Source organism: Peromyscus californicus, unplaced genomic scaffold, assembly GCF_007827085.1.
Source record: "Peromyscus californicus insignis strain IS unplaced genomic scaffold, ASM782708v3 Scaffold_16__1_contigs__length_79575227, whole genome shotgun sequence".
NCBI classification, from domain to species: Eukaryota; Metazoa; Chordata; class Mammalia; order Rodentia; family Cricetidae; genus Peromyscus; species Peromyscus californicus.
In genome coordinates this window covers 40,221,169-40,247,254 of record NW_026294458.1, presented here as the reverse complement: position 1 = coordinate 40,247,254, position 26,086 = coordinate 40,221,169, and the positions used below count along the sequence as shown (strand labels likewise).

Genomic DNA, 26,086 nt, shown 5'->3' with positions numbered 1-26,086 from the left:
TTGTGTTTAGACACTGTCCTAAACAGTAAAAATATGTTTTAAGTAGACAGTATCTATCCTTGCCATTTTGGAATTTGAAATCTCTAAGAGAAATATAATAAAGTAACTGGGCTGTGAACTATAGTTCAGTTGGTAGAGTGCTTATTTTACATTGCAAGAGGCCTTGGGATAAACTCTGAATAACATATACACTGGGTGTGGTTGTATGCTCTAATCCCAGCATTCAGGAGGAAGAGTTCCAAGGTCATCCTCAGCAGCATAGCAAGTTCAAGACCACACTGGGCTACCAGAGACTCTATCTCAAAAAATAAAAAGTAACCAGTAATCAGATCATTACAATTAATAATAGTGCTATGATAAAAGAGAAAGTCAAGGAAGGGACATGCTGCTTCAGTTGCCTGGAACCTTTCTGAAGAAGGAACATTTATAAGACTAGTGTTATATGAAAGCTAAGAAGAGAGATCCTTCAGGCAGAACTGTAAGATCCTGAGGTAACAGAGGAGGTTAATGTGACTGGAACACTTTAGGGCACAGATCAGAGAGTAGAAATTGAAGGAATAAGTGGAAGCCAATGTTGTAGAATATTATTTTAAGGTGTGTTACTTTTGTTAATGTTGCATTTGTTTAACGCTATGAACCTGTGTTACTTTGCCTGTCTAAAACACCTGACTGGTCTAATAAAGAACTAAACGGCCAATAGCAAGGCAGGAGGGAGAGATTGGTGGGGCTGGCAGGCAGAGAGAATATGCAGAAGGAGAAATCTAGGAGGAGAAAGAAGAAAAAAAGATGAAGGAGTGACAGGAAGGAAAGAAAAGTAGCCAGAGAAGGAAGAGGACTTCAGGGGTTAGCCACCAAGCTATACAGCAAGCCACAGAGTAAGAGAAAGATTTACAGAAGTAAGAGAATGGGAAAAGCCCAGAGGCAAATGGTAAACAGGATAAGTTAAGAAAAACTGGCTAGAAACTAAGCCAAGCTAAGGCCAGGCATTCATAATTAAGAATAAGAATCCATGTGTGATTTATTTGGGAGTTGGGTGGTGGGCCCCTCAAAAAGTCCAAAGACTAACCAGCAACAAGCCAAGTCATGGGAAGCCTGTAGCTCCTACTAGGAATGATGATCCCACTGTTGTACAAAGGAGTACACCAAGTGGAAACAGCTCAGCAAAGCAATTATTTTTTCAAACAGTGTGCAAGACCCAACCCAGCTGGCAAGCCCTGGGACTGCAAGTGCTCTTGTAATTATTCTAAGGCGGGTAGTGACAACTGAGTCTTTCCCGACACTGGCTAGGGTCCTATCTCACAGTCTTTTGCCATGGGCTAGTTTTTCAAAGAATCAGCACAAAGGAAAAGGAGGAAAGCAATACAGGGTGAGAGGATTAGACCATTTGAATAAGGTGTTATAAGGTAGGAGAGATAAAAGTCTTACAAGGTGAGCGTATTCGTCAGGGTTCCCTAGAGGGACTGAACTTACAGAATGAAGAGAGAGAGAATTTTTAGAGTGGCTTATAGGCTGTGGTCCAGCTAAACCAACGATGGTTGTCTATCAACAGAAAATCAGAAAACTCAGTGGTAGTTGAGTCCATGAGTCTGGATGTCTCAGCTGGTCTTGAGTATACACCAGAATCCCAAACAAGTATGCTCTAGTGCCAGTGAAGGAATGAACTTGCCAGAGAGAGTGAGGGTAATCAGGCAAAGAGCAAAGACTTCCTTCTCCCATATCCTAGACCACCAGAAGATGTGGCCCAGATTAAAGGTGGATTTCACACCTCAAAAGATCCAGACTAAAAGTGAGTCTTCCCACTTCAGATGATTTAATTAAGAAAAATCCCTCGTAGGTGTACCCAGCTGTTTGGGTTTTAGTTAATTCCAGATGTAGTCAAGTTGACAGCCAAGAATAGCCATCACAAGTCCACGCCTTGACAACTTGACACACAATCATATCTCCTTATGTCATGCTTAATTTCCAATTGAAAACAATAACCAGGTAAAAGTTACACCTAACATGATATAACTATCCCACATACAATTGCAAATTTAGTTAACTGGGTCATAAATACACATAGCGTAACTATTCTTTGTACAATTGCAAATACATTGTAAGTTTTAGAATAGGTGGCAATGTCCCTTGAAGCACATTTTTTTGATATCTTAAAACTTAAATATGATAACCACTGGTATTCTCTTAATTGATGTTATATTATATAATAAAGAAATTGAGGAATAAAAACACAAATATCTTTACAAATACATTCTTAACTAAATATAGCAGAAACACTCATGTCAATTCTAATCCTCAGTTCTACAACTGGCATGTGACCTTAGCTAGTATTTACAACTCCCTTCCTCTACTGCCCACTGTGTATTTCCTCCACTTTCAGCAAGCACCTCAACAGGTCTTGGATCTTTTCCTGGAGGAGTGACCCATACCTTCATTCCTGAAGGGTCTGGGCTCTTTGTCATCCTGCCTGGATTAGATCATCTCGTATCCCGTTGACTTTAATCACAGGGCATGGTGGCACCAAGAGATGCCCTAAAGTATCTCCTGCACAACAGACATAATCCTTCTTACCTCCATTGTGGAGAGGCCATCCAATTTCCTCTTCACAATCCAGATCAGTCACCCCTCCTAACACTGTTCTTCCTCCCTTATAGCCTGTTGACATAGGGCATCAGAAGCCCAAAGTGGCCAAGGCTGAGCCTCTAGTTCAATGAAATTGTTGTGGCTCCTGGCAGGAACCAAAACTTCTAGGTCAGCAGAAGTTCCTGCAACTTAAAGTTACAGGAGTAGGAAGCAAAGATTTTCCTAGTGGGTCACTAGGGATGGTAGTAAATGAAACTATTCCCTCTCCATACCCTTGATTCCTGGTCCCATGGATGCTGGCCATGGGAGAAACAGTACCATATACTGGATGTTGATTCAAAGCATATACAGTCTTCTGGAGAGCCCTGTCCCAGCCCTCCATGCTGCTGCCACCTAATTGACACTGTAACTGTGTTTTCAAAAGGCTGTTCCATCTTTACATCATGCAGACTGCTTCAGGGTGGTGGGGAACATGGTACGACTCGTGCATTCCATGATTGTGGGCCCACCGTCGCACTTATTGGGCTGTGAAGTAAGTTCCTTGTACAGAAGCAATACTGTGTGGAATACCATCATGATAGATAAGGCATTCTATAAGTATTATGGTAGTTTTGACAGAAGCACTATGTGCATAAAAGGAAAAATCATAACCAGAATAAGTGTCTACTCCAACAAGGACAAACCATTGTTCTTTCCACAGAGGAACTGGTTAAATGTTGTCAGCCTGCCACCAGGTTGCCGACTGGGGAGCCATATCTGGGGCTCAGTGTTGGACTCTGCTGTTGGCAGATCTGGCATTCAGCAGCAGCTGCAGCCAGATCCGCTCTAGAGACTGGAAGTCCATGTTGTTGAGCCCATGCTAACTTTCATCTCTACCAGCATGGCCACTTTGTTCATGGGCCTGTGGGATAAAGACTGGGGAAGGAGGCTGACTGTCCACAGAATGGGTCATCCTATCTACTTGATGATTGAACTCCTCCTCAGCTGAAGTCACCTTAGATGAGCATGTACACGGGATACAGGCATCTTCACATCCTTCACCCACTTGGAGAGATCTGTCCACATAATTCTCCTGATGTCTTTCTCACCAATTTTCCAATCATGCTCTTTCCAAGTCCCTGACTAGCCAGCCAATCCATTGGCTAAAGCCCATGAATCAGTGAACAATTGCACATCTGGCCATTTCTCCTTCCAAGAAAAACTTATGACTATGTAGTGCCAGAAGTTCTTCCCACTGTGAAGATTTCCCTGTACCAGTGTCTTTCGGGGCTGCCCCAGAAAGTGGTTGTAATGCTGCTGCCGCCCACTTCTCTAGTCTTCTCTTCCTCAGTCAGCTGATCATAAGGCACAACCCATGAGGCTGTAGATGCATGATTGGCAGCATATGGCATTGTAAAAAGAGTCGAAACCATAGGCATTTGGGCAACTTCTTATGGAACTTGCTTGTGCCTTCAGGTCTTACTCCATCATGTTCCTATCACTTACATTTAATAATAGATTGTTGCTGTGACATCCTACTTTATGGCTTGATGGGTCAGATAACACCCAGCTCGTGATAGGCAGCTCAGATCACATGTAACTTAGTGACCCATTGTCAAATGTTCTGTTTCCACTAAGGCCTGATATCAGATCAAGAGTTTGTTCTCAACGAGTTAAGAGTTGTCTGTAGATGTTGGTAGAGCCTTGCTGCAAAATCCCAAAGGTCTCGTCCTTGATTCACCTATAAAGGCCTGCCAAAGGCTACAAACAGCATCCCTACCTGCCACTGATATCTCAAGTACCATTGGGTCAGATGGATCATGTGGTCTAAGTGCTAGAACAGCCTACCCAGCAGCCTGGACCCGTTAAAGAGTCTTCCCCTGTTGTAGGCCCCACTCAAAACTAGCAGCTTTCCAACTCAATTAGTGTATGGCCTGGAGTAACACACTCACATGAGGAATGTGCTGTTTCCATAATCCAAATAGGCCCACTAAACATGGTGCTCCTTTCTTAGTGGTAGGAGGGACCAGGTACAACAACTTATCATTCACCTTAGAGGCAATATCTCTGCATGCCTCACAATGCTGGACTCCTTAAGTTTGTAAAAGAGTTCACGCCATGGGCATAACCTCTAAGATTCTAGAAGAGGCTCTGGTAAGTGTAGATGTTGGCAAATTGGAAAGCCTGTTCTAGATACTTTTAAAAAAAGTATCACTCTTCAGCAGGATTCCCTGAGCTCATCCTAATGTTTGGCTGTGGGTCTCTGTATCTGTTTCCATCAGTTACTGGATGAAGGCTCTCTGATGACAATTGTGGTAGTCACCAATCTGGTCCCAGGAGATGGCCAGTTCAGGCTACCTATCCAGTATTGCTAGGAGTCTTACCCTGGGTCATCCTTGTAGACTCCTGGGAGTTTCCCTTGCATCTGGTTTCTACCTGACCCCAAAATGCCCCCCTTTACAGTCATCTCTTTCAGTACTCTCCCACTCTACGCGCCCCCCAACCCAATCCCTGAAGTTCCCATGCCCACCCACCCCCACTCCACTCAGGAGATCTCTTCTATTTCCCCTTCCCAGGGAGATCCATGCATCCCCCTTTGGGGGATGTTACCCAGGCACTCTGGGTCTGTGGATTGTAGCATGGTTATCCTTTACTTTATAGCTAATACCCACTCATGAGTGAGTACATACCATGTTTGTCTTTCTGGGTCTGAGTTACCTCACACAGGATAATTTTTTGCTAGTTCTATCCATTTGCCTTCAAATTTCCTGATGTCATTGTTTTTGACAGCTGAGTAATACTCCATTGTGTAAATGTCACACACAGATATTTATAATAGAACCTGTGTGAGCATACAAGTCATGTTGGAAAGTTAAGAATTTTGAGGTTGAGGAGGGGACCCCCAGCTAAGACTCCTAGTAACAAATACAGAGACCCACGGCCAAAATTAGGCAGAATTCATGGAATCCTACTGAAGAGAGGGAGAAAGGGTCATAGGAGCCAGAGAGGTCAAGGACATCACAAGAAAACCCACAGAATCAACCTGGGCTCATAGGAGTTCACAGAGTCTGAACCAATAACCAGGGAGCTTGCATAGGATCGACCTAAGCCCTCTACATATATGTGGCAGTCTTGGTCTATTTGTGGGACTCCTAACAATGGGAGCAGGGGCTGTCCCTACTGCTTTGGCTGCCTTTTGGGAACCTATTCCTCATACTGGATTGCCTTGCCCAGCCTTAATACAAGGGGAGGTGCTTAGTCTTACCGAAACTTTTTATGCCATACTTTACTGATACCCATAGGAGGCCTGCCCCTTTCTGAACGAAACAGGAGGAGGAGTGTATTGCAGCTGAGGTGGAAGGGGGGGGATAGGGAATGGGAGGAGAGGAGGGAGGAGAAACTACGGTTGGGATGTAAAATAAATTTATTAAATAAATAAAAATAACACTTATACTTCTGTTGCTCTAGAACCACTCTGGTACCAAAATCTGTATTAGTACAGGATCTCTAGAGGAACAGAACTTATAGAATGAATATATATATGTGTGTGTATATATGTGTGTGAATGTATATATGTATATATACATATATGTGGGTGTATATATGTGTATATAATATATGGATGTATATATGTATATATACATATATGTGGATGTATATATGTGTATATAATATATGGATGTATATATGTATATACATACATATATGAAGGGGATTTATTAGAATGGCTAACAGTCCAACAATGTCTGTCTACAAACAGAAGGTCCAAGAATCCAATAGTTGTTCAGTCCATAAGGCTGAATGTCTCAGCTGGTCTTCAATATAGGCAGAATCCTGAAGAAGTAAGCTCTGTGGTGTCAGTGAAGGTATGAATTTGCCAGGGAGAGTGAAAGCAAGCAGGCAAGGAACAAAAGCTTCCTTCTCCCACGTCCTTTATATAGGCTGTCACCAGAAGATGTGGCCCAGATTAAAGGTCTTATTTCCTACCTCAAAAGGTCTGGATTAAAAGTGGTTCTTCCCACTTCAAGTGATTTAATTAAAGAAAAAAAAATCCCTTACAAGTGTGCTTAGCCACTTGGGTTTTAGTTAATTCTACATGTAGTCAAGTTGACAACCAAGAAGAGCCATCACGATAGGGGAGATAAGATTTGAATCTCTTGTCATAAAAGTTGCACAGTGTTTGACAGCCAAGACTAATAGCTGATAGTTCTTACATAGGTATTACTTTGATTGCAAGAGCACAATGTTGTGGAGTTTTAATCAGAACAGTCTTGTGATCCTATTTACATTTTTAAAGATTTCAGGGCTGGGACTGTAGTTCAGTGGTAGAGTACTTGCCTCGTGTGCCGTGAGGTTCTGTGTTTCCCAGCCATACTTATGCCAACACCACCCCCACCACCACACACACATGCTTTGCATACTCATGTTAAGAGTGGAGGGGATTACAGAAGGCCAAACAGGTTGGATTTGTTGCAGGGATGGTGACATTGGAATTAACAGCCCAAAGACAACCTGTTATTATTTGTAGGTTGGTTTGTTTGAGACCGTGTCTCACGTATCCCAGACTGGCCTCAAGTTAAGCAGCACACATGTCCTGTGCTCTCCTGCCTCTTCCTCCACCTCCCAAGTGCTGAGAGTATGTGTGTGCTTGGGATGCATCTCCCTTGCGAAGAGTGCTTTCTTCCCAGGGACACTGCTCTTCTTTTAAACACCCCAACCACTTCTCTCTCTGCTTCCTGTTCATGGAAGGAAAGGGCAAACACCACCACTAGTGCTTAGCTATTCAAGTGGGAACCTAGTCCCAACATTCCTTACCAGAATCCTAGACAGATGTTATTTTCCGTTTGCAGGTTGATTAAATTCTTGCCAACTCCCTACTGCCCTTCAGCACTGCCCCTGGCATTTAGAAGGCATTCAGTAAGTGTTAACTTGATTGTACTTGGCTTCCCCATGTTCAGAGGAGAAAGGGAGAATTAGAGAGGCCAATGGGATCCTCTTTATTTCCTCTTTGGAGATGTAGTATGTCAGTAGGCTATGGTGCCTCTTAAGAGCATGGTATTTCCAGTTTCTGATGGACACATTTCCACCCCTCTCTGCTAGAGCAAAAGGTGATGCGTACATGCAAAAACTTTAAGAGCATCTGGTTAGAATTTAATGTGGCTGAAACATTGCATTTTTTTTTCATGTTTCAATTACTCAAGTATGACTAAAAGTGTGCTTTGGAGATTTTCCAAAATAAAAGCTGCAGGGTGAGAGAAAGCTCAGCCCCAACAATAACTTGAAATTAGACATTGAACTAGGAGCTGGTTCCTCAACTGTCCTAACTCTGTCACCAACACTGTGATGATTTGATTCCATGGGACACGTCTGGTTTCTGGCCATTGACTTGTACACTTCAGCTTCAGGCATCACTGCTCCCCTTCTTTTCTTTTGAGGAGAGTATGTGGGGAACAGAAATGGTAAGAGAAAGCGAGACCTGAGAAGCTCAGACCTTTCCAGTGACCCCCAGGTCACAACTGCTGACCTTGACCTCAGCAGCCTCATGTGATGTAACCCTGCAACAAACTGTTCATAGAATGGGTCTCTTCCCACAGAACCCACCACTCAGTGTTGTTGTCCAAGTGCCAATAGCGATAGTATCGGGGATACACCTCCGGGTGGCAAGGGGCCACCTAGGACCTGTGCAGGAAGGGAGAGGATGACACCCCTGAGGTAGCAGACAAGCAGCCCGTGGCACAGTGCCTGCCTGGAGCAGTCACCAGGTGGTGGTCCTCCGTAGTCTTCTGTGTACTGATGTGATGGTTTAGAGTGGTTGAGTGTGTGCAAGTCTCAAGCTGGCAGGTACTCGCTCCATGTTGTCTTAACTCATTCCCTATATTTATAGCTGCCCCTGTTCGTAGTACTTGGCATTCTTTTGACAGCTCCCCTCTGGCAATTGCCATTCCTTCTTAGTATTTCTGTGAACCTTGAAGTCTTTAGAAGTCCAGAATACATAGAGCTGGACTGTTCCAAGCACCCCGTTTATCCCCTCCCTCTTTCCTGTAAGGAGAAGGCTTTTGTAGACAGCTCTCCTCAGTGCTTCTTATGCTGCCACATAAACCAAATGATTTCTTCAGTGATCTTTTCTGATTTACTGAAGAGCTGTGGTCTGAGGTGTCTTGTTTTGCTGCAAAGGGGAGACTCACATATGATCTCTCACTCGGGCAAGAAGTAATCATTTCAGTTAGGAGCCTGTTAGGCATGTCTATTTGTAAAAGGAAAGAGTTGCCATTTATCTGGCTGTCTCCTTCCTTCCTTCTGCCCCCAGCCCACCCTTAGAAGTGTCTCTCAATGAAATAAGTGTTGTAATGGGTTGAGTAATTAGCAGCAGAATTATAGTTGGATTGTAACCTGACTCTAATCGCTGACTTCAGAGTTAATTTCATATGACATAGCTCCTTAGATGTGTGCTGCCTTCAAAGTTTCCACTGGTCTCTCCTTCTTAGCCAAGCTGCCTTTTCTATTTTTGTGCTTGTCCTGTCAATGAGTCAAGTGGCCCCAGACTCTTCCTGTGGATGAAAGGGGCATCCTGACTTGGATGTATGTTCAACATAGTAAATTATAAAAAGGAAAAACTCTGTGTCTGCTTTTTGGCATGAAGGTAAGGGAAACTGGAGGGGTGAGTGAGAAGGTATAAAGTAGCCAATATAAATAAACTCTAGCCCTAGGGCTTGGTGTACACACAGAAGGTGGTGCTAGGGAATGCTTCTCTATGTTAAAAGCAATCACCATGTGGAGCCCAGGATGTAAAAGGTCATGTTAACCTTTTCCACCAAGTTCTAATCACCAAGTTAAAATAACTGAAAAGTAAGGTAAAATGTTCCTGGGAAGATTTATTTGTGCCTGGGCTGCCGTCTGTGGAAAGAGACGTTGCACACACCTCAAGTCTAGGAACCACTTCAGAAGCTAGCAAGTTCATCGTTGAGGTCCCAACCTGCTTTCATTCTCATGGATAGTGGTTGCCACCTGACTCTAAAGAAATGGTGGACTAGTTCGTGTTCTTTAAAACGTGAGAATGTGAGTTCTCTTGTATACTAAAACAATGATCTAAAAACCAAACTCACCTTGGCACACCGACCTCAGAGCTGCTCGTCAGAGGAAGGGACTGTGCATTGAGACTTGAGCTGACGTGGTTGTGATCCTTAGGTAAGCAAATACACTTCTGAGGACACTATTGTTTCCTTGCCATTGCTGTGAACTTTCTGGCAGAAAATGAAAAAAAGAAAAGTTGGGCAGAGGGTGAGAGGAATGAACTACGAAAAGAAAATAGTGATCAAAGCTGTAGAACTCACTAGCAGCCTGTGAAATGCTGGCCTTTGGCTTTTTTCATGGGGCTCAAAATCATCTTTAAACAGGAACATGACTATATCAATTTTAGAACCATGTTTATCTCTGTCATAATTATTTCCAAGCTCTTACCAATAGCACACCTCTATTGCCAAGGCTTGGACCTGATCCTCATTCTTTCTGTCCAGCAGAGGGACTTGCCTCCCAAGTCGCTTTTCTTGGAGCTCCCCAGAGTGAGAGCGACTGCTGCCCATGACAGAAAACAATGAGAGACCAAGATTTCTTTGTGGATGCTTGCTCTGCCTGCAGAGTCTGGGCCACGCCCCAGCTTTCCCAAGTCTAAGTTCCAAACAGTGAGGTGGTCATCCGATTACACATAGCGCGCAGCACACTTCCAGCCCTCACTACCATGCCTGCACATCTTCTCAGGAGTGTTCTTCCAAAGGAGACTTAGTGCTCTCGGGAGGCCTTTCTAGATCCCAAGGCCACCTGATGCTGAGCTCTGCTGCCTTCCTTGCCCTCTGCTGCTGCAACTCACACGCTGTGTTTCCATAAGACTTATCATTGAGGAAATTCATTACTGGTTATTATGTTTATTTCCTTAAGAACACAAAAGAAACTCCAGTTTATCATAAAAATATGGTAGAGAGGTTTTCTTTTTTTTTCTTTTTTTTTTTTTTTTCACTTAAACACCATTAGGAAATCTGTACTTTAAGAAATAAGCCAAGACAGCTGAGGTCATATTTTGATTGAGATATCATTTACATTTAACAAGTTTGCTAGCCAGACAGATTTGAACAAAGCCTACATTTCTTCACACCCTATCATTCTTGAAAATTCCCTATGATCCTTCCCAGTCAATCCTACCCTGTCCTCCCACCCTGAAGTCACCGGTCATCAGAAGTTAATGTTGCCTACTCTAGACATGCCTACAAACGCCGTCATGCGGGACACACTTCATTTTCTCTGCTTTCACTGGACAGTGTATTCAGGTTCAGGCATGTTGCTTCATCTGGCAGTAGTTCTTCCATTGCCATCATCGTGTGAAGATGCTCTTCCAATCCTCTGCTCCTAAGCATCTCCTACACCATATGCTCTAACTTTCAAATCGTCACACAATAACTTACCTTTCCTTTTGTATATAGACTTCTGGATTTCAATGAACAGTATGCATACAGTCCCCCAACTTAGATGACTCTCGGTACTTCCTTTTAGTCAACCCAATCCCAAACTCCTGCCAGTCTTATGTCCGTTCTCCATCACTATAGTCTCACATCACATTTGAATTGTTCACACACATCTGCCTTTTCCAGTATATGGTCAGTTTCTCAGAGTAAGAACCAAACCTTATTTATCTTTCTACCTTGAGACACAGCAGAATACTGAGTATGGAACAGGTGCCCATTCAATATCTGAGGGATGAATGAATTCATACCCATATGGCCATGGTGAATACTTTTATCATAAGTCATAGGAAGGAGAGAAGAGAAATACAGAGTTGAAGGAAACCAACATTAACGTTATTATTTTAAAGAAAGAATTAGGTCATTTTCCCCAAATAATAATGATTGTGTACTTTTACGAAACGCAAAAGAATGCTGGCTGCCAACTGCCACTTGAGAGAATATGGTAAATCATACAAAATGTGTACTCTTTTCAACTCAACAAATGCTTAGTTATATCAAAAATATTGCTGCTAGTTAAGTTTAAACATGAAATTTTAAATGAAAATTTGAAACATGCCTCTCTGTCTCTTACCTGTTTCTAAGTCTATTCTAGCATTCTAAAATTCTCCCCTAGAGTCTTAATGTGTTTTCCAGATATTGTTAATGTTGTAAAAATCCCTTCCACTGGAGGGAGAAACTCAATATTTATGCTGCTACTGTTGACAGGCTTCAGTTCTTTACTTTTGTCTAGATCAGTGTCATCTTCACCTACAATCTGTTTAACTAAAGTCATTATTACTGTAAGCAATACTGGGTTCTTGCAGCTCATGGCTTCCCTTGAGTCCATACAGTTCTCTTTAATTTCAACTTTCTTTTCTTTTTCCTCCTCCTGTGTTTATTGGTGTTTCCTTTCTCATTGATCACAGTGCTGAAGTGACTCTGTATAGCCTTCTTATCCTCTTAATTTCACCCACCAGGACATTATCTCCTACAAACCAAGCCCTTTGCCAGCTCCATGTCACATTTCTCTAAGCAAATAAATTTCCTCCATGTGCTGAGGATATACCCTTGAGCCCTATAGCCTGTTTCCCCTTTTAAAACAGAAATGGGGAAACAGCTGTTTCTTGGTTCCTATAAAGTGTGTTCTGTTTTATAGATCACACTGGACAGCTCTATTTTGAAGTCTTCAATATTACTTGGTCTCGAAATTGTGGATTTCCTGGACTTGAATTCCCCTCACAGTTGGGAAATAATGATTAATTCTACAAGCTGTTTCAGTGTACTGTACAGGCCATAAGGTCTTCCCTATAGTCTGTTTTGGTGGCTACTGAAGAGCTCAACTGGACATAATGCCTTCTCCCATGTAGCACACAAACTTTAACCACTGACTCACATTATAGGGTCAGTTCTTGATGTGTTAGCAAATGTTGATGGAAAATACCTGCCAGATTCTATACTGTTACTTGTATAATATGCAAGGATGAAAGGATACCCTGTCCCGCCCCCAGTTCAGGGAAGACAGCTATAGTGTGGTGAGTATTCTAATTCACAGCTTCTTGACTGTAGGTTGTAGCCCACTCTAGAGGTGCATAACTCCACCCAGGGATTTCAAAAGAATTGTCAGTAGCACTAGGCCTTTGAATGTGCAGTGACCAAAAGTTAACTCAGAACCAAACATGTAATGAATTTGAGGTATCCCTCCCTCCAGTAACTATGAGGTGTGTCTGGTGGTGTACACCCATGCTGCACCTCACAACTTAACTGCAGCCTTGGTTTGACTTGGACACTTTGCCCTGCTCATGCCTTCATGCTACCTGAAATAAATGCTGCCTGAAACACTCCTGCTCATATTTGACTCTACTGTATGTTCCAAAGTAGTGTTCCTACTGTAATACCAAGTTTTCTATCCTCAAAGAAATATAGTGAACAAAGACTTATCAGTTTCCCACCAGCTTCCTCAGCACAGAAGTATCAAGTTAATGTATCTTTGCACCAAATTATTTTAGAATGCTTAATTTTTAACATTCCTCCTTGACTTGCTAATTTTATGCTCTTACAAAGTTGTGAAGTGAATTTTGACTTAGGTTTAGGACAGGATTCCAGCTTCCTAAAATGGCCCTAATCATACTTTTATAATTTTATACTTCAACAAATAGATACTGAAAACACTGAAATCTCCTTGACAAATGAGCAAAGGTTAAGAATTTCTACTCATGTAAAAAATGCACATGACTATTAAAACAAGAAAAATGCTGAGCCTTGCTTCTAATCAAATTAAAATGTGTCGTTTTTACTGGTTGGTAGTATAAAGAATATAATGCCCACTGTTTGCTGGGTTATGATAAGATGGTTAATACTTTGCAATATTCTAGGAAATAGAAATTAAGGTTTTTTTTAATTCATGTCTTGTACAATGTAGTTTCCATTCTAAAAATCTTTTATGAGAATACAGATAATATTCAAGGAACTAAATGTAGTGGTACACTATCATGAGCAGAAACAGACATGATTGTAACTTTCTACAATGTCAGAATTTATTGGCTAACAATAAACTCATAAGCTGTATCGGTGTTCTCAGCCATGATTTGCTAGGTAGTCCTGATTTCCCTCAGTAGTTGGCCTTTGGAAAATGCAGGTTCCTTGTTTTGATTCTAACTACTAATATTTAACTCTTAGATCACAACTCTCTCTCTCTCTCTCTCTCTCTCTCTCTCTCTCTCTCTCTCCCTCCCTCCCTCTGTGTGTGTGTGTGTGTGTGTGTGTGTGTGTGTGTTACAGAATGGCTACAATAGGCCACAGCAGAGTTCAAGGAGTTTCCCAAAGGCCTTCTTGAAGGCAGCAGAAAGCTGATAGAGGTGCAAAGAGGATTTCCATGGAGTTACATAACAAACCTTTATCAGTCTGCAAAGTCAAGCCATATGATCAGAGTTGAGCTGAACTTCCAAGTCAAGTTCAGCTACCCAGGCAAAACCGTGGAGGCCTAGAGGCAAAGTGCAGAACTACTACCAAATAGTCAAATCAGTAGACACAAGCAATTGGAGTAGACCATTTCAGCAGTGGGACTTTAAAATGAGCCTGAAGCCTGTTGGACCGTCTCGAGCGCTCAACTGTCTGTCCCCTACCTGTTTTTCACTCACCATAAGTTAAACATGGCATGTAAAATGGAGTGTCTCCGGGGCAGTGTACAGCTTTCAAGAGAGACACCATGTGACACAATATGAAGTGACTTAGAGTTGGACGTAGTCTGATCTCATCAGTCCCAGAATGTGTGACACTGAAGTAGGAGGATCATGAGTTCGAAGCCATCCTGACAACGTAAGAGGACCCTTTCTACAAAACAGAACAAAAAACTGTTTAGTGGCATAGGAAAATGTTTACATGCAATGTTAAGGGGTCAAGTGTTTATATATAGTACGTAATTCTAGGTATGTAAAATTGAGTCTGTGTATGTGAATACACACACGTCTATATACACAGAGCGAAAACAAAATGCGGAAGCAAATGCATCAAAATTAAAATGTTGTTTTTTAATCAAACCATCTTTTTATGTGGGACCAAATTTTTGTTTCTTTTAAATTTTCTATATTTTTTGTAATATCTGTAGTTAATATATTATGTTGTTTAAATACATAAAATATTTTTCTTCTATGTTCATTGAGGTTTTATCTGCATGTATGTCTGTGTGAGGGTGGCAGAAACCCTGGGGACTGGAGTTACAGACAGGTGTGAGCTGCCATGTAGGTGCTGGGAATTGAACTCATGACCTCTGCAAGAGCAGCCAGTGCTCTTAACTGCGGAGCCACCTCTCCAGCCCCACATTATGTCCTCACATTGTATTAGGAAAAGTGGTAAACAATGTCATTTAAAATTTCACTAAGTGATTTTTTTTATTTACAAGTTCTTTATAAATTTTAATTAATTTTTGAACAAAGAACCCCTCCGTCTAACTTGATTTACAAATGGAGTTAGATTTTAGACCATCTTATCTATTCCGTTAGGTTGTTCCATGTTGCTTTATCCCACGCCATCATCAGACCAAGGAAGTGAGGTTCTGGAACATTCTAAATATAAACCCTCTTAGCATGGACTTGACAGTGAGTTGATAGCCTGATGTCCTTAAGCCAGTTTAGCAGTAGGAAACTCTAAAGACAAAACAGAAAAGCACATTGTCCTGAGTCCTAAGAAAGGGCCTTTCCTATGGGGAGTATGAGTATTTATGGATTTGCAAGACACATGAGGGGATGCAGTAAGCAGGCGGTCGGAGTCTCTGAGGGAGAGCCAAAGGCAATCCTAACAGAATTGTGCCTTCCACTGTATTCTGTCTCTTCCCTGGGATTAAACATTGTAACACTGGGCTGCAAGGCTGACTCCAGACTCCAGTGTCTTCCTTACGAAATTTCTCTTAGGAAAAATTACATAACTTGCAGACCCACATAAAGAGCCATAGTCACCTGTATTTTTTAAGACATTACCCTTTCCTTCAGTGCTTTGACATTCTGCCACACTGTGGAAATTTTGACATGGCCATGGTGTATACCTTTCCAAGAGAACTTACCATAAACCAAAAGAGAATCATAATTCACAGCAGTATGACTTCACCAGTCGACAAATGAGAAAACTGTAGCATAAAGTAAGTGATTTGCCCCAAATCATAAAAGTTGGAACTAAAAACCTTAGACTTCCTAGTGTCCTCCCATCACTCCTCCGTCCTGACACCTCTTAAAACAGCCACCCAGAGCTCTGTTCTGGGAGCCATTAGAAGGTGTCCTGCAGAGGCCGGGGAGACGGCCCAGTCAGTAAAGTGTGCACAATGCAAGCAGGGGAGCCTGAGTTAGATCCCCCACACCCATGTAAAAAGCTGGGTGTGGTGGCGTAGCAGGGATGGTGGCGTCTGTCTGTAATCTCAGAGCCGGGAGGTGTGGACCGAGACAGGAGTTCACGGGCTTCCTAGCATAGTCTCCTCGGTGATCTCAGGTTTGACAGGAGACCTGTCTCCAAAGAACAGACAGATAACAACACTCAAGGTGCAGCAACAATCTCTGGTACTCGAGTGCACACACACACACACACACACACACACTCATACTCACACACTCACACTCACACACATGCACGAACCTGTATGAACACAATAATTAATTTATGAGGCATTCTTCAGAGATATTTATTAGGGATCAGATAGCCCCGAGGATGTTCTCATCACTGTTCCTTCACCTGTGCAGTAGTAACCCAAAGTAACATGCAGATGAGTCCTTGTGGGACACAGACACTAAACTAGACGGTGACGACATAAAGCAGCTTTTTTCCTGCACAGATAAAACAGGGAATACGGGGAAAGGTACTGACTTGTTGGTTTGGGGCTTTAGGGAAGAGGGGAACTGATTGCTACATGCAGCACCTTCTCCCTCAGTTAGATGAGTTCTCGTTAAAAATAGCATACATGGTTATACTAAGCTGTGCTCAAATCCCATAGACACCCATACCACCAGAAAGGAGCTTAATTGACTTTCCAACATAATGGGCCAATTTTGCATCATGGGTAGAGCTTTGAATCCATACTGCCTGGCTCTAAAGCCTGGCACTCTTGTCATCAACCTTGCCTCAGTTTCCAGCTCTGTAAAGTGGGCAGTAATCACAGTAGCCCCTACTCTTAAGATTCACACGAGGGTTGAATTAATTTGCTTAGAGCATTTGGAAGTGTCTTGTATAAAAATAAGGATTATATAAGAATTGCCATTGTTACTGCTTTCTCATCTAGGAATGGAGAGTTTCTATAGTGCTTCCAGATGCACCAAATATACTAATCGGGTAAACTCTGCGAAAACACTGAGGCACAGAATGCTACCACTGTCATTCACAGCCTGTTCACCTAGTTCACAGTTCGGCAATTGGAACTAAATGTACAGTTATCTCAGGATAAAGCAGACTAGAAAGGAACATGAACATGCGGTACTGAAGTTGGATCCATGTCACAAGCCAACTCATCTTTTTTTTCCTTAAGCAAAAAACAAAGTAGGTGGGGGATGCTTTATTGCAGGACAGAAAGAAGTTTTCCCTGGAAAACTGTCGCCCGATTCCTGTATGACCTACTCCCAGTGTTTGTCACAAAGGTAGCCGAGTCCTGAGCCCCTGGTTTGGGGCATTGAAGGCTCTTCCCCCTGCCACTGAGGCCGGAGAGTTCACAGGTGAAGTGAGGATGTTGTGGCCTTGGCATAGGTGTAGGTTCACAAGGAGCTTTTTCTGTGGGCATTTTAAATAAGGACATTGGGCGAACTGCAGAGATGGCTCAGTGGCTTAGAGCACATGCTGCTCTTGCAGAGGACCCAAGCTCCCGTTCCAGCACCCACACCAAGTGTTGGCTCACAGACAGTACATCTACTGGCTCTTCTGGGCTCCATAGGCATCTGCACACATGTGGTGCACGTACAGATAAGTGAGCACACACAGACATAGAAAATAAACATATGTATGTATGTATGTATGTATGTTTGTTTGTTTGTTTGTTTGTTTGTTTGTTTGAGAAAGGGTCCCTCTATGCAGCCCAGGCTGTCCTAGAACTCTGTGTAGACCAGGCTGGCCTAGAACTTACAGCAATACTATCTGCCTCTGCCTCCCAAGTACTAGGACCAAAGGCATGTGCTACCACAATAGAGTTCATCTTTATTTTTTTTTTTAAGAAATACATAGAGTATTACTAAACTAGAGCAGTCAGCCTTTTTAGATAATCAACAAGATTTAACTCGACTGACTTAAAAGTGGCAGGAGAAACATGAGCATTTCCCCAACTCAGACTTTCTTCAGCCAAGTTCTCTCCGAGGTGCTCTTGTTGGTGTGAACACTCTACCTCTCTCAGAATGTCAGGACCCAGAAAGCAACTTCATCTCATGTGTTGCCATCCTGCTCCAAATTCTTGGCTTTAAAGTTTCCTGTGGGAACGTGCGGCATATTTTGTAAGCAAAACTCTGAATCTGTTGCTAGGGACATCCCAGACTGAAAATAGAACCATTATTGGAACGTGGAGGAAATTGTGGCTGTTGCCATTAGAAATGGCAAAATAATGGGGGAAAGGAATGGCCCCCACTCCCCATTCTGAATCACCCCACGTTCAAAAGACCAACAGATACTGCATTCCAGCATACTGGCTCAGATCTTTGTCCTAAAACATTTCTTCGGTCAGGTCTTTCGGAAGAAGAAGGGACCCTCAGGAACTTAAGAGATAAAGAATCTAGCCCAGTTCTTTGCTGTATATAAGAGAATATCAAGACAATAGAAAAAATGTAAGAGCCAGTGGGGGTGGGGCACAGAATGGCAAAAGCTATTCCAGCATGAAGCCTGGTAAATCAGTGTAAACCTTCGGAAGACTTTGGGGGCTCCAATATCCTGACACGTAGACCCTAAACTGACATGGCCAGGTATGGCAAGACTCTTGAACAGCCTGTCCCAGTGGCTGGATGCCATGTGCTGGCTTGATAGACTTGGGCTTGAGTTCCTGGCTCTTCCTCCACCTCCTCCCCTGGGTCTCCATTTCCCCTGTGTCTTTCTCCCTCATTTTCTTTTTCTTGGAAAGTTGGAGGTGCCTGCTACTACCCTAAGACAGCCCTCGGACAGCCTTAATTCTGCTTTCAGGTCTTTCTAACTTAAGGGAAGAGGAAAGATGCTAGGAGGTGATAAGAGACAGTAAAGTACAAAGATACTGTGTTTCCTGAATAACCTGAGTGAGATGCACCTACAGATAAAATGATTCTTTGTTGAGGTGGCCTACAGTGCCGCAAAGCCTACTCTTCTAGTCACAGTGTATCTGTATTAACTGTCCTATGGATGTACAGAAGCAATTAGAACATGGCACCTCCTTTATCGCACTACCTCTCAGTGAAGTTGACTGCCTCTTCTTCTGTAACATGACTCCTCCTTGCTGCCTCATCCTCCCCGCCCCTCACCGTGTCCTGCATGGCTGAAGTGTGGGAACGTGTGCTTGCTTAGTGATGCTGGTGGGAGTCTCTTAATGAGCTGGGAACAAGGTTCTTGAAGAGAGTTCTGAGCCCTGGTTCTCCTGGCCAAGGAAAACAATCTGGCTCCAAGGGATGAGTAATTGTAGCGAAACTCTTTGGAGCGTTTAAGGCTCTATATGCAGCATGACTTTTCAGTTTATATGATGTAGCTTTCCCAGAGAACAGCCAAACACTTTTAGAAATACAGAAGACCCCTTACCACTCCCCAGGTGAAAAGAGAGTCAGAACATAGTTATATGGGAGCAACTGAACAGGAAGCCATTAAAAGTCCCTGAACTGTTGTGTGCCAGTATACTTAGGTTGTGTGCAAGTTAAAAAGTTGTTAGAATTACTATTAAAAACCGACAAGTTCAAAATGGAGTGAGGAGATGTTCATATCTATGTAAGTGATTAAGAGATAAGTGTTCATAAGTAGAAAAGTTCTAAAAAACACAAATTTGCCACCCTCTGGAGACTAAGGCAGGAGCCTTTCAAGGTTTTCAGTAGTTAAGAGCAGTTGTTGCTCTTGCAGAGGACCTGGGTTCTCTTTCTAGCACCCACATGGCAGCTCAAAACCATCTGTAACTACAGTTCCAGGGGACCTGATGCCCTCCTCTGACCTCCACGGGCACCAGGCATGCACATCCTGACCATTCATATGCAGGCAAAAATCATGCACAATGAATGAATGATTAGATAGATAGATAGATAGATAGATAGATAGATAGATAGATAGATAGATAGATAGATAAAATAGAGCCCAGAGAGACTTTAAGGTAGGGAGATGGAGAGTTAGAGGCAAGCCTGGTCTGTATAACAAGACCCTGACTCAAACAAACAAAAATCAAAAATTTATCTATGATCATATATAGGTGTTCCTATCAAACAGTTAGAAACTATGCTTTACAAACCTTGAAACCTCTTTTTACTTTTAACTTACATGTAGTAAGTCAATGTTTTGCAAACGAAGGCTCGTGGCCAAATCCAATAAAAATGTCACTGTAAAGTTTATCAGGACACAATTAATTGCTTTCACTCTACTTTAGACTTCTTATGCACAATAGCAGATTTGAGCAACACCAACAGTGGCCATAAGTGCTGTGCTAACTAGTTTTTATATCAACCTGAAAAAAACTAGGGTCATCTGGGAAGAGGTCAATTGAAAAAATGCCTCCATCAGGTTGCCCTGTGGGGAAATCTGTGGGGCATTTTCTTAACTAATGGTTGATGTAGGAAGGCCCATCTCACTGTAAGTGGTGCCACTCTGGGCGTATGGTCTTGAGTTGTGTAAGAAAACAAGCTGGTTAAGCCATAGGAGCAAGCCAGTGAGCAGTGTCCCTCCATGGCCTCCCCTTTAGTTCCTGCCCTAGGTTCCTGCCACGTGTTCCTGCCCTGGCTTCCTGTTCCTGACTTGAGGAACTGCGACTATAAGCTGAAATAAATCCCTTTCTCCCCAAGTTGCTTTTGATCATAGTGTTTTTATCACAGTGATAAGAAACCATAACCAGCACAACTGCTCTGCACCAATCACCCACTCTCTGGATGATCGTGTACCTCAAGTGTGCAGATTCCTGCGCCAGACAATACGGAAAATAAGTTGTAATAAATACGTATGGGATGTATTAGAGTGACTTACAGGCTGTGGTTCAACTATTTTAACAATGGCTTTGTACCAACAGAAAGCTCAAGAATCCAGTTCAGCCCATGAGCCTATATGTCCCAGCTGATCTTCAGTATATGCCAGAATACCAAAGCAGCGGGCTCTAGTGCCAGTGAAGGAATGAGCCTGGCAGCTAGAGCAAGCAGGCAAAGAGCAAAAGCTTCCTTCTTCCATGTCCTGTATGTAATCTGCCACCAGAAGGTGTGGCCCCGATTAAAGGTGGATCTTCCCTTCTCAAAAGACCTGGATTAAAAGTGGGTCTTCCTCTGCAAGTGCTTTAATTAAGAAAAATCCCTCACAGTGTACCCAGCTGCTTGGGATTTAGTTAATTCCAGATGTAGTCAAGTTGACAACCAAGGATAGCCATCACAGTAAGAATAGGTTGTGATTTAAATAACATTCTTTCACAAACTTCAAAAGAGCAGTTGATTATATGATTTCATTGTCAGCATCCCTCTCAAAGCCTCGATGCTGGGAAATTGGACTTTAGATATTTATATAGAGATAAAGGCAAACGCTGAGAGAAAACTGAGCAACCTTCTGTTTGTAATTGATACTGTTGCCATGGGTCGGAAAAGGACGTTGTCCTTGCCTCCTCTTTCGGAAAAATTCAGCCAATCCCATCTGGCCATGTAGTTTTTAAACAGTCCTCGGGGAGTTGAAGAAATGCAATCCTGTCTTGGTGCCTCTGCTTCACAGGCTGAATGACCCACTGGGACTGAGTGGGACAGGCCTGGCGTCACCTCACATCCCAGCAGCTCTAAAGAACTGGCTAGCTTGGACTGCTATACTTTTCTTGCACTGTTCTCTTAATGGAAATCACAGAACCACCATCCTTACTTCAGGGGAGCAGTTTCCTCTTTTGGAACCAAAAAAATGTCAGACTAAGGAAACAGCTAATGTGTTCAAGCCACAGTGACAAGATGATCTCATTTTATGTGAAAAGTTTCAAAAGATGAAATAACTTTTGGAATAAGAAGTAACTGAGATTCAGAGTATTTGATTAATAAGATATTTTAAATGTTTCTCATGGGCATAGAGTCCTTTAAGTATGTTACCTATTTTCAACTAGATTAGCCAAATATAGACTGTATTTTGCAGCTAGCAAATTCTAGGGAATGGAGAAACACAGAGTCTAAAGCTTTTCCTCTCTCTATTTATATTTAGGTCATTCTTTTTATCTTAAAGTTACTGTTAAAGCTAACAGTAGTATATGAAAATAGTTGTATTACATATTTAATATTTTTAGAGGCAGGCATGGTGGTGCATGTCTTTAATCCCAGCAGTTGGGAGGCAGATGCAGGTAGATTTCTGTGAGTTCAAGGCTAACCTGGTCTACAAAGAGGGTTCCAGGACAGCCAAGGTTGTCACACAGAGAAACCCTGTCTCCAGGGGGAAAAAAAAAAGAAGGAAATTTAACATTTTCATAAGGACTAGGGGCTAGAGAGATGGCTCATCTGTCATTTACTGCTCTTGCAGATGACATGGGTTCAGTTCTCAGCACCCACTTGACAGCTCATACCATCCAAAACTCCTGGGACACCAGACATGCACATGGTGCACATATATACATGCAGACAAAAAAAAACCCTCCTATACATAAAATAAATCTTTAATAATGTAAATGAGGGATGGTTTTTAATTCCAAACTAGCCCTGAGCTGAATACTTTGGACACTTAAGCATATTCTCAAAGCGTTTGGCTCAGGTAGATAGGAAACCTAATATGTATTTGATACCATCTCACATGCCATGAACAGAATAAAATTATGTGCTAATCTACAAGTTGAAGTCTAGAAATCATGTGGTAATTTCAAAGACTGAGCCCCAGTTTCTAGAAGTTGCACTACCACATCCTTTTGGTTTGATTTGTTTTTGGTTTGCTTTGGTTTGGTTGGTTTTGGTCTTCTTTGGAAACAGGGTCTCTCTATGTAGTCCTGGCTATCCTGGAACTCACTATGCAGTGTAGACCAGGCTGGCCTTGAACTCATAAATATCCTTCTTCCTCTGCCTCCTGAATGCTGGGACTAAATGCATGCACATCCTACCCCCACCCCACCCCTTGTTGGACCATTTCTTAATCACACCATAGGGGACATTTCAGATTCAAACTGTAACACGTAAATGTTCTCTAGTGATCTTTAGTTTTTCAGATTCTAAACAAGACTAGCATACGAGTGCTTAAATCAGTCTCCAACTTCGATAATTTCCATTCAAGTCATCTTCTAATGAAAGCCAGGACTACCAAGGTTGCACTGAATGGGAGAGGCGCTCTTTAACTTCTGAACTTCGCATCTCCTTTCAGAGCCATCAGGTGGTGAGGAAGGAGGAGACCCAGAAATGACGCCGCAGGACACCGCTCCAGCTCCTGAGCCAGCAAACAAAACCAGACAGGTGACAGTCACTGTGAGCATGTGTAGCCAGCCATGCTACAGAATTTTCTTGACTCTAACATCAACTGTTGCTGGGGTTGGGGGAAACTTTTACTCTCTCTGCCTCTCAAAAGGCCATGTTTTCCTAACTGTAAACCAGTGAGGCCTGGCTTCCCGGGTGTTTTTTTTTTTAATATATTGCAGGGGCCAGAGAGCTGTTTCTATGGAGACACCACTGCTGTCACTGTCACTTCTCAGTGGGTGCCCGTACATAGCATTAAATTGGGTGAACTCCTTGATGTGGCTTCACCTGTCTGTCACTTCTATGGAAAGGCCTGTGACAGTATCCACACAGCTAAGGGATCACTTTCATCCTTTGCTGACAACAGCTATAGGTACTATATGAGCTATATGCCAGTCTTCCGTGGGGAAAGTTGACTTGTGTGTGGGTCCTATCATGGCATCCATGCACAAGGCCACAATCGAAAGCAGGCTTCACAACAGTACCCAGGGTGTTGTGCCAGAGGCTTTAGCTGTTTCCATGTGTGGTGGTTTGAGTAGGCTCATACATTTGAATGCCCAGTCACTGTGATAGCGACTCTCTCAGATGGCAGTATTTGGGAGAGATTAGGGGGTGCATGGCCTTGTTATAGGAAGTGTGTCCTGGGGGTGGGCATTGAGGTTTCAAAAGCCCAAACCAGCCCCAGTCTCTGTCTCTCTGTCTTGTCTCTCTGTCCACCTCCCGCCTCTCTCTTTCCTTCCCTCCCTCCCTCACCACCCTGCAGCTTATGGATCAGGATATAGCTTTCAGTTAAAGCACCAGCACTTGCCTGCCTGCTACAATGTTTTCTGCCATGATGATCATGGACTAAACCTCTGAAACTGCGAGCAAGCCCCCAATTAAATGCTTCCTTTCATAAGAGTTGCCTTGGGCCGGGCGGTGGTGGCGCACGCCTTTAATCCCAGCACTCGGGAGGCAGAGCCAGGCGGATCTCTGTGAGTTCGAGGCCAGCCTGGACTACTGAGTGAGTTCCAGGAAAGGCGCAAAGCTACACAGAACCTTACTTGGATCAGCTGGTCTTATAGTCACTAAGGTGGGGCCAGTGGTGGATTCTTCCTGTTGAATTGTTCCGTAGAGAGCCAGCAGTTGCTTCCCTAGCATTGTCTCCTGAGTTCCTGCCCCTGCCCATGCCTGAGATTAGAAGCCTATTGGAACCATTTGCTCTGGTGGTTTTCCACAGCTCCATATGTAGCTTTCTGAGTGTCTGGTAACCTCTCACATGAAAGGACATTGGCACTAGGACATGCAGATGTGTGCCTGTCCTAGAAGGACCTTAACCTGCACAAAAGCCTCTTGAGCATTTGTATCACAGCCCCGCAGGGTACCTCTCATTATTGAGTTCAGACAGTAATAATCCCCAGACTCTCAGAGCTGTGCCTGGCCTTTGCACTGGTGTGGATTCATCTCCTATTCTTTTAGGTATGTACATGTCTTTTAAATGCTGTTCTAAACCTGTGAAATACTCAAAGGTTCACATTATGTCACTGTATTAGTTACTTTTCTGTTGCTGTGATAAAACACTATGAACGAGGCAACTTATAAGACATGTGTTTATTTCGGCTTAAGGTTCCAGAGGGCTAGAATCCAGATGTCAGGGCAGAGCAGCAGGCAGGCATGGCAGCTAGAGTAAGAGACTAAGAGTCCCATCTCTAACCACAAGCACAAAGTATAGAGAAAGAGCACTGGGAATGTCAGGAGGCTTTTAAACCCCAAGGCTCGCCACCGTAACCCACTTTCTCCATCAAAGCCACACCTCCTACACTTCTCCCAACAGTGGCACCAACTGGGTACCAGTTGTTCAAATGCCAAACCTGCAGGGGGCATTTTAATCAAACCACTGTAGTCATCTAAATAATGAAACATTTTTATAGGATGTGGGCAGAGTAACAAAGTCCAGGGCTACCATGACATGGGACTGGGAAGGCAACCTTGAGAGTACGCTGAAGGTCCAGTGTTGACCACGGAAAGTGACTAGAAATTGGTCTTGGAATCCAGTAGCTAATAAATAAAAAAAATACTTTAGCAAAGTCTAATGCAGCATGGAAAGACTCTTATCACTTCTATCTATTGTTCAGTAGAAAGATTAAAGGTGAGCAGTGTGAGAATGTGAGAGCTACCTTCTTTAGCTCTCTGTCATCCGTGGCCATTCTCCAGGAACCCTCCGGCTTCTTCACGCATTATACCAAACTGGTGAAAAGGCTGTGGACTGGGTGAAAAATCTCCTCTCCCTAACTCCTCTGTTTCTGTAATTTTATCATAGCTCTCAAGCAGGCTATACTGCTTGATACCTACTCCCCCACACACTTACAGGAGGTGACTTTACAGAAAAGATACAGCACCAGTAGGAAAGAGAAGTCATAAAGAAAAAGAGTGTAGATGTTTCCAGTCCTCAGTGGCCATCAGTCAGGCGGGAAGCATTCTCAGTCTGTGCCAACTGCCTCTTCTCTCAGTGACCACCTCATCCGTGTACCACCTGTCAAGAGAACAGTCCATGCTGTTTGCCCTCCGCCTTTTTTCCTGTGGTGGTCACCTGTGGTCTGTGGATAGAGCCGGCTGATTACTGTGAATAGTCATGCACCTCGGGGACAGAATGGGATGAGCTTTCTGCTGGATGGTCCTAGGGCTGTGGTCTTTCAAATGCCTGGTTAAAGGCGAAGGAGGCCCGGTGAGGTTACAGTGATCTGTACTACAGTGGACGTTCACCTTCCTCATCCTGATCCCAACTTCCACAGCTCCCATGCATAATCATTCGCAACCCCTTGATCCCTCCCTCCCTCTCCTCACAGCTGGACCAGCTCTCCTGGCTAGCATCAGTGGAGAGAATGCTGTGTATCGCCCTGAGAGTTGCAGGTGATAAGACAATCCAGGAAACCTTGCTGAAACCACACACTCAGATCTGATCCTTTGTATTTTGCATTTAATTTTCCTTTTGTAAATTCTTAGACTCTTTTCTTT

At 43.1% G+C, this 26,086-nt stretch overlaps 1 protein-coding gene across 5 annotated transcripts in view; it reads left to right on the top strand.

Moving 5' to 3' along the window:
* Cmss1 (cms1 ribosomal small subunit homolog) overlaps nt 1-26,086 on the top strand; it is a 315,958-nt gene that overhangs the window by 267,856 nt on the left and 22,016 nt on the right. For 3 of the 5 annotated variants that reach the window (XM_052740921.1, XM_052740923.1, XM_052740924.1), the window contains exon 2: nt 23,004-23,104. In XM_052740921.1, the coding sequence (XP_052596881.1) occupies nt 23,004-23,104 (101 nt within the window). The remainder of the gene's footprint in view (nt 1-23,003; nt 23,105-26,086) is intronic. The other 2 variants (XM_052740922.1, XM_052740925.1) reach the window with 1 other exon arrangement.